Consider the following 9618-nt stretch of genomic DNA (forward strand, 5'->3'; position numbering starts at 1 on the left):
ACTAGTGATAGACTTCACAAAAGTATCCAACTTGGGATAAATACCGTCAGTAAGATAATATCCCTTGTTGTATTGATGACCATTAACAACAAAGCTCACAGGAGGTGTACGCTCCTCTAACACATCCTCAAATACAGGAGATCGGTGTAGCACATTTAAGTCATTGTAAGAACCCGGCATCCTGAGAAAGAATGCCAAATCCACAAGTCTCGATCAGCAACAACCTCTAATATAAGAGTGGCTACCCCTTTTCTGCCTTGATATTGTCCTTTCCATGCCGTCAGACAATTTTTCCACTCCCAATACATACAATCAATGCTTCCGATCATGCCTGGAAATCCACGCTTCTCTCCTATTCGTAGCAGCCTTTCCATATCATGACTATTTGGTCGTCTCAAGTACTGATCACCGAATTGGTTGATGACACCTTCGGTAAACTTTTCTAATGCCAACTTCACAATACTTTCGCTTATTCTTATGTACTCGTCACAAGCGTCGGCGGCTAAACCGTAAGACAGCTGCCGAATTGCTGCAGTGCACTTTTGTAGTGGAGACAAGCCTAGACGGCCAGTAGCATCTCTCTTTTGTTGGAACCATGTATCATTTTCTGTTACTGCATACATAACACGTTCAAAGATATGCTTGTGCATTCGGAATCTACGTCGGAAAAGGTCACTTGGGTAGACTGGAACTTCTGCAAAGTAATCATTGTACAACCGCACATGACCTTCTTCACGTCGTCTATCACCTCGAGGAACAGATTTGCGCTAGCGCCGTAGTGGAGGTGTTGCCATCGAGGCTAGGATTGGGAGGTAAGTGGAGGTGACTGTGTCAATCATGTCATCTATTTCCCTCTCTTCTCGAGCTAATGCTTCCCTTCTATCCTCATCTGAGCTATCAGTGGAGCTTATATTAATTTTGTAGGAATCCATTTTCTTCTTGTGTTATATGAAGGAGTAAAAGTTGTTAGTTTCATAATTAAATTATGGTTTTAATGAAGAAAGGTTGCACTTTCGCAGGCGTAGTTTGGATCTTATATAAAAAAAATGATCAATGATATGAATGCACAAGTGCATCACATGAAAATTAAATAAAATTTTATGTAGATTTGACAACTCAATGAATTCTGAAAAGTAATCACATGGAAGACCATTACATGTAATAAATGGATTCTGAAAAGTATTTACTTTGACTCTGAAAAGTATTAATAGACTCTGAAAAAATATTCAAATAGAGTCGTCAAATCAAGTGGATTCTGAAATGTACCTATTGAAAATGACTTAACAAATCACGTGAACAAAGTTTCACGCATAAAACGACAAAATATTTAAAATTTTATTACATGGTTGCAATACTATTCATTACACATACAATACCGATTGGAAGGACAAACACATAAACTAAACATAACACAACTAACCCAACTTGAAACTGAATACATTGAAGGGAAAACAACTTAAAACAACACTAGCACAATGCAACCTAGGGGTGTGCAGAAATGGACCTGGACCAGAAAACCGACCGGGACCGGATCGGCCCGGACCGGTTGATTTCGGTCCAGTCTTCGGTCCTCACAATTTGGGGATTCCGGGTTTCCGATCCGGTCCGGGTAAAAATCGGAAGATTTCGGTCTGGACCGGAATGTGTATTTTTGTAATTTTTGGGTGAAAATTTTAAATTTTATGTTTAAATTTCTAAAAAATTTAGGTACAAAACTTGTAATTTATATATTCTAGGCGCAAAATAGGAAAGCACGCAAACAAAAACAAGACGTTAAAAATGTATGTATATATTTAAGTTACTAAAATGAAAAAAAAAATAAAAAAAATAATGTAACCGGTCCATTCCGGTCCAAAACCGAACCGGACCAAAATAAACAGGTCTGGACTGGAACCCGAACCGGTTGATTACGGTCCGGTCCCGGTCCCCAAAAAAATTCAATTCCGGGTTCTGGTCCATTCCGGTCCGATTTTGGACCGGTGCACAACCCTAATGCAACCTATTCCATAACATAACATTAAAATGCCCTAAATTTGCTGAGGTATTCTTGTAGTTCGATGATCATCTGATCTTCCCACGGGGCACGAACTTCTTTGGCAAGAAATTGTTGGAGCATGTCCCAATTCATTTTATATTGTTGCATCTGAATGTTTCTTTCCTCCAGCTCAATTTCCTTTTGTTTTCTAGCTTCTTTCTTCTTCTCCAACTCGAGCCTTTCCAAATCTCTATCAACGGCCTTATCCCTCATTTTGCCGTACAATTTAAGTTTGTCACCAAATGATTCGAAAGTATCAAGTGCTTGAGTTGTTACTTCCTTGCCCTTCAACCTCGACTTAGCCTTCTTCTAACCATCAGGACGTGGTACAAACTCATTAGTAAAAACATCTCCACTTGTTGGTGTATTTGGTGTTGATCCACCATCTTCATCCCTTGATCTCTTTCCGCTGCTACCGCTCTCCGTGGTATTAATCGTCGCAGGCTTCTTTGATGGACGACCACGTCCTGACACATGAACTTTTTGCTCAAGAATAGAACGATATCTATCCCACTTCTTAAGTTGGAGCCACTCTTTATAGAACTGGAACTTCCCATATGAGTTCTTATGGATCTTGTGGGCCTCAGCAATCACATCATCAGCATTTTGTCCACTACGCATCCTTGCCTTGTCGATGCTACCACACCACTTGACAACTGCTGGAGCAATTCTTAACCACCGTCCCTTCAGACTACCAACAGTTCTGATGGCGATCTCCTCCGGGTTGGCTTTTCTTGCATCTTCGTAGGACGCTAGAACCATCTGCCAAAATACATTTGATCTTTGATTTGTTCCAGTAATTCGATCGTTGGTTGTGTTCATGTACGCAGAGATTAAAGCAGTTGTCTCTGCATCATCCCAAATTGTTTTATCGGGCTCTTCAGTGGGTTTAGGATTGGGATGAGGTGCAGATTGGAAGGTTGGCTGTGTTAGGAGTTCGGTGAAGTTCATTTGGGTGCATGGAACATCCAATTCCTCCTCCTCATCATCGTCTTCTTCATCGTCATCAAGTGCATAATTTTCGTCTGTGCTCCCGCCTCCTCCGGGTGTTAACTGATGAGAATAACCACTTCCTAAACCATATTCACCATAATTTTGTTGGTTAATCGGTTCAGTTGAGAAGTTTGATTGACTAGGTTGAGCGTAGTTGAAGCTTGGTGGGTAATTTTGACAATTTCCCTCAAAATTCATGGTGAAACTTTGAGGGATTACTTGTGGAGAATTTTGTGGGTGATTAGGGGGGGTTTGAACCCAATTTTCTTGATGTATTCTATAATTGGGTGGATTTTGTTGTGGATTTTTTTTTGGATTTACGCTTTATTTGAGGTTTTGGATTATTAAAAGCATAATTAGGGTTTGGATCCATAATTTGTAATTTTCTGGCTAGTTTTGTGAAGAAATTAGATTAAGATACAAACTATGGTTTTAAAAAGAGGTAGTTTTTGAGGTTGTCGAAACTATATCAATATGGGTGTCTATTTATAGAGAATGAAAAAATATGACCGTTGGTATTTTTTTTTAAATTATATGTTAAAAGTTATTAACGTTACAAAAATTGTAACGTTATGTTTGTGACACAAATTCCCCTTTTTGATTTTTTTTTTAAATTTCTTACATCTACGTGAGGTTTTTGTGTAAAAAATGACCAAAACCAATTGTTTGTGACACAAATAATTTTTCACAGTTGGTTTGCTTTTCCAAACGGTTTGTATTTGTTCATAGCACTGTTCACCAATCTTTAATTTTTTTTATTATTATTTTATGTAAACAGTAACACAAATAATTTCTTCCATTCATGGTTAAGGGTACTCTTATGACAGTTTTTGAGTAGAAGAGTAGTTATCAATGGCGATTTTTAGCGAAAATGGAGTGAGGAGAGAGAAAATGCTTCATGAGAGTTGAAATGGTGTCAGTGAGGTTGAAGAGAGAGAAAATCACGATTGATTTTTTGTGAAATTCATCTAATTGTTTAAAATAATCACAACCGCTCATCGTGCGCGAATTTAAGTTAGATCTAACGGTTCAGATTAGTTCTCAATTCCTATTATTCGGTTAGTTCTCATTATAACTTGGTCCTATATATAAATGAGAAGTTCCTTAAAATGAGAAGATGAGAAGAATTTTATGTGCATAATTTTTGTACGGAATGTTCATATTTTTTAAACTGAATGTGCAAAAAAATTGACCCAAACATCATTTAATACCATGGATTGGTTATTAACGTTATAATTTGTGTCACAAACATCATAATTTGTGTCACAAACATCATTTTAAACTGAATTTTGAACATAATGTGCATATTTTCGGAATTTCCAAAAAATTCAAATATTTTATTTGTTCAAAATCGATTTTGCACATTTAGTGAAAAAAATGCACATTTAGTGAAAAACTCGTGCACATTTCATCCTTCTCATTCATCTCATTTTAAGAAACTTCTCATTGGATCCTTTATATTTTAATAAAAAGTTGCATAAAAAGAAAGTTATGACCAATATTAAAAACATAAAGGATATGATAAAAAAGGGACCAAGACGGTAGTAATAATGTTTTAAAAAGAGTGAAAATGAATAAAACTATAACTATTATTGTTGATTACTAATCGAAAATTATTATCTTAATTAATCTAATTTTCTTCTAAAATAAAATCTTAATCAATCTAATTGAAAGTAAATATGAATGACAATAGCAAATTTAATTGATCAATACTAATCTTCTAAAACAATAAAACATTGAAAAAAATACAATCAAATGGTTGGTAAGGGTTTTGAACCCCTAACCTCCTGACTTCACAAAAACCCTTAGAGCACAACTAATGGATGCCCAAGCTAATGGCGGTCATCATGTTTTTTGTTACTTTCTCTCTCTTCCACCTCATTTATGCCCAACTCTCATGCCCATACACTCACATTGGTTGCCCTCCAATTTTGTGAACATTGATTCTCCTTTCCTTCCATTTCTCATGTAAGCCCTTGTCAATTAAAAAAAAAAACTAAATCACCTCTATTTGTTGGACAAGTGGCGAAATGCCACTAAATTCCCACACTCAACAAATGGTCATGGCCATGACCTGGTCATGAACCATTTCTTACCAAAAGTACAGCTTTTTTATTTTTTAAGCTTTATTTATTTTTCTCTCTTTTCATGCCCACCCAAAATGGGCAACCATTGGCTATAATCTTAGAGAACTCCCACTCATGGGCATTTTTTTGCCCATGAGGAAAAAATAATTGTAAAAAGTTTAAAACTATTTCCTACTCATAGGCATTAAAAAAAAATGCCCATGAGGAAAAGCTCAAATGCCCATAGCAATGACAAAATTTATTATTTGCTACAGTAGCGTGGACCATGGAACTAAATCAGCAGAAAATAAAATTAAAAAAAAAATAAAAAAAAGCTACATATATTAAAAATAATGTGATGATGGTAATGTTTTAGAGAGAAAAATAGGAGAGAGAATGGTGTGGGGGTTTTTAAGCCCATGAGTGTGTGATAAATTGTTAAATAAAACGCCCATGAGAAAAAGTGGAAAAGAGGAGTGAGAAAGTGTGTGTGAGAGAATGACATTTTTTATTTGCCTATGAGTGAGGCCCTATTCTTTTGAGCTTCTGGGCAAAGCACAGCAGAGCAGATTAGATTTCAGCAGAGCAGAGCAGAGCAAATCAGATTTCAAGATAGCAGAGTAGAGCAAAGTAGATTTCGGCATTATTATTAATACTATTATTAATGTTATAATTATTATTATTATTAATGTTTTAATTATTATTATTATTATTATTATTTTAATTATTATTATTATTAAGTGCATACCATTGATTTAGGTGAGTGAAAACATAAATAAATGTGCACCATATTTAACATACGTTAATAGTAGAAAGATAAAAGATAATAGTTTAACATCTTCAAATTATTACAACTGCATATCAAAATAGGAACATAATTAGATAAAAGTTTAACATTGTGGTGAATTAACCATCTACTTCCATATGATCGTCATTTTCACCATCTTCATTGTCGCTTTGATCTTCGTTGTTATCACCTTCATTGGTCGCTTTCCGATCGATTAGCCCTCCAAATTCGGAGTGTTATACGATGTCGCACTTTAGCCATACTATCTTTGCGCCATTGTGCATACATAGTTGAATCTTCTACTCCTATATTCGCATGATGTTGAATGATTGGTATGCCAAGCTTATGCATCCGAATAAAATTATGTAGTGTGAAAGTGGCTGCAATGATTGACATTTGACTCTTTTGTGACGCTTGTGGCATGTTATGTAATACCCTCCACCCTTTTTTCAACTGTCCAAACGAACATTCCACCTTCATTCTTAAAGGTGAATGTAGCTTATTAAAATGTTCTAAAATCAAGTATATGTACTCTTACTCCCCCGATGTACGACATCATATATCCAAGACTATTTGGATATGCCGAGTCCTCCAAATTATATTTTCCTGAAATATATAGACTTTAGAATATTTTACACAAAATAAATAAAAATATAAATTTAATACGTAATTGAAGAATTAGAGTCTACTCGGAGGTGGATAGGGAAAATTAAATTTTGGATCGCCCAAACTGTCTTTCCACACCATGGTATGAACACTTCCTTCCCAACCGACATTAATAAATGTGTAAATTATGTCAAACGAACAACAAGCCAATACGTTCCAACTTTTTTTCCATGCCGATCACGAAATGACACACCATTGGTATCACTTACAATGACATTGATAAGGAGTTCCATCCAAAGCTCCAATAGCATCCTGGCAAATAATGACATTTATAATTAATTTTATAATAAACATCTACACTTTCTACATTGAAACGTAAACAAGCCAATGTAAATAATGAAGTTATACCTTGAAATAAGGCAAATATCTTGTACAATTAGCTACCTCTGGAGGCACCTCCAAGGCTCCAATAAGTTACGATGTGGTCTAATGATATCGAAGGACAAACTAACCAACGCTTCCAACACTTCGTTATAATACTTTCTTATTGTAGAAATAGAATGCTTAAATTTGTCAGAAGTATAACGATATGAAAGTCCTTTTGCTATAATATATAGACATATACCTACTTGTTCGCTACTTTCACATATTTATCGTCATGTAGTAGACCTCTTTCAATCATCAAGTTCACTTGTTGAACAAACATGTTTCGATCAAATCTTAATTGAATTTGACATTCCGTCGGAGTTTCTATTAACAACCTATGTATAAATTCAGCTCCACTTCCCCCCCCCCCCGGTTCTCTCCTTGGTTGCCTTGTCAGTGGGATTGTCGCTGAATCAAGATTGTCTTCTAGTGAATCGCGAAGTTCTTGTAATGCAAGAATCATGCATGCATGTCCAATGTTTTCATCTCCCATTCTACATTAAACAAAACAAAATAATGATAAACAAGATGTCCATGTAATTAATCCTAAATAAAACATTCAACGATACTTTTAAGTTTCGACAAACCAAATTTAAACCATATTAAAACAACACAACTAGTTCACCGAACTAAAAGACAACACAAAGTTCAACTGAAATAAAAACACACATATTTCAAACAAAACAAAATTACAAAGAGTTCAATCAAATTTAATTCACACGTAGTTTAACTTCCTCAGTTTTTAGGGAAAGTCCCTTCTAAGTACCACCACCTGTATTCGTCATCCTCAAGTGCTAAGAACATATTGGCAACCCCCTCATCTTCCAAGTATTTTATTGCACGAATGTAGTATTCTCGACCTCGTGCCACATCAACTCCCATTTTAGTTAGAGTTTAATCTACATTCGAATATCTTTTCGTAGGCTTAGTAGCAACACTTTTCTCCAACAATTCAATAACATTGTCAATGCTAGCTGTTTTGGGTGTTTTTGTCCCTCGGGAGAGTTACGTCACAAAGATTGGTCCGGCTGACTGTACCTGCAAAAACAACGGAGACTCCGGGTAGTGGGAGCTCCGCCTCCGAAGATCAAGTTAGTAACTTGAAAGAGAATAAAGAGTGCGGAAATTTAGGTGGGGATCTGCTTGGATTCCAAGCTCAGGTGTTTCTCTGATGAGAGAGAAAGTAGGTGTAATAAATGATTGAATGTGTCCCCAAAATGGGGAAATATCTCCCTATTTATAGGGTCATTGGTAGGTGTGCCCCTATCTAGGTCACTTGACCTAGATTTTAGTGGGCTGCGCCGAATTACGGCGTTTTCTTGGGATTTGGGCCCTTGAAGGCCGCCATTTCAGAATCTATCTGAAGGAGCCACGTGTCAAATGGCTGGGGGACCACTTGGGTCAGCCTGGTCTTGACACGTGGCCTTCTCTTATTAGGACACCTGTCTAGGGTAATTTTTACCCTAAACATTTGCCCCTCACAGGGGTCACGTGGATGTCACGTGGGACCTGTGACACGTGTCCACCTATCAAAGGTGAACAGTTACAACGGCTAGTAAAATTTAAAATTCAAACGGGATGCCCCCGTTTTCACCTTCTATAAATAGAAGTTTACCCCCCCTTCTCTCACTTCATTTTCATTTGACTTTCTAGAGAGAGAAAGAGAGATTTTTTAGAGAGATTCTCTGATTCCGCAAATTCTCAAGATTTCCGTGTGCTAACCTTGCAATACCCGGTCACCGTCTGTAGCAGTTTTCAGAGTTTCCAGAGTTAAACGCAAGGTAACCGCCTGTACCATTTTTAGCTTTTCTTTTCCAACTTGTGTACATTCTTTTTTTCCGTCTGTATACATAGTCTTAAAAATAAAATGAGCTCTCAATCCACACACTCGGCACTGCCTAGGACACTCAGCCGGTCTCCCGGAATGGCTGAGTCTAGAACAGGGGGTGCCTTTTCTGGACTGTCGGAACTGCTGTGCTCATCCCCGAATTCCTCCCTCTCTGTGTCTGTGCAGGACACAATGGCTAGAGTCAAACAGACGGCCAGAAAGTCTAAGAGCCGGCGCACTATGGAAGTACCTGCCGACGAGGTTGTTCCAGATGGGGAACATAAGGGTTTGGAGGAGAGCAGCAATTCTGATGAAGAGGCTCCCTCTTCTTCCGGGAGCTCAAGCGTACGAGAGGTAGACGGTGAAGAGGCCGCCTCCTCTAATGGATCCAGGGAAGGATCAGGCGGTACTGAGGCCGCTGAAAGATCGGGAGCCGAGGCTTCTGGCTCCGATCAAGATAATTTCGCGGCTGACTATCAGCAGCCGGCAAAAGTTGCTGACAACCCTAACCCGAAGAAAATTAGGATGCTTCCGAGTGACATAGCCCTGCTGAAGAGTGGCTTCAGGGCTTTCAAAGAAAAGCACCCCTTTGGAAAGGGGTGGGATATTATCGTTCCGCCTGGGGACGCAGTGATGGCTTGGGACAACAAAATAGAGAACGCAGACAACTATTTTGTCTTCTACGAGACGGTAATAGAAGCCGGCCTCCGGTTCCCCCTCCATACTGGGATTAAAAAAATCCTAAAGGGGTATGATCTGGGGATCTGGCAGCTCACCCCAAACTCGTGGGTGAACATTTTAAGCTATATTGCCGCCTGCGAGCTCCAGAACCTCGTTCCCAGTTTCTCTGCCTTTGCTCATATGCACTACTTGAGCA

General features: G+C 37.9%; 1 protein-coding gene across 1 annotated transcript; it reads right to left on the reverse strand.

The window, feature by feature from the left end:
• Positions 1–2344: 2344 nt before the first annotated feature.
• LOC145575376 (uncharacterized) lies at positions 2345–3226 on the reverse strand. Its single transcript, XM_081633255.1, has one exon. The coding sequence runs from the start codon at positions 3224–3226 to the stop codon at positions 2345–2347; it is 882 nt and encodes a 293-aa protein (XP_081489381.1).
• Between the last annotated feature and the right edge of the window lie 6392 nt (positions 3227–9618).

The sequence above is a fragment of the Chenopodium album genome, chromosome 13 (assembly GCF_948465745.1).
Source record: "Chenopodium album chromosome 13, dcCheAlbu1.1, whole genome shotgun sequence".
NCBI classification, from domain to species: Eukaryota; Viridiplantae; Streptophyta; class Magnoliopsida; order Caryophyllales; family Amaranthaceae; genus Chenopodium; species Chenopodium album.

Excerpts from the sequence above, each read along its gene's own strand:
- LOC145575376 (XM_081633255.1), bottom strand. The coding sequence starts at position 3,226 with ATGAATTTTGAGGGAAATTGTCAAAATTACCCACCAAGCTTCAACTAC.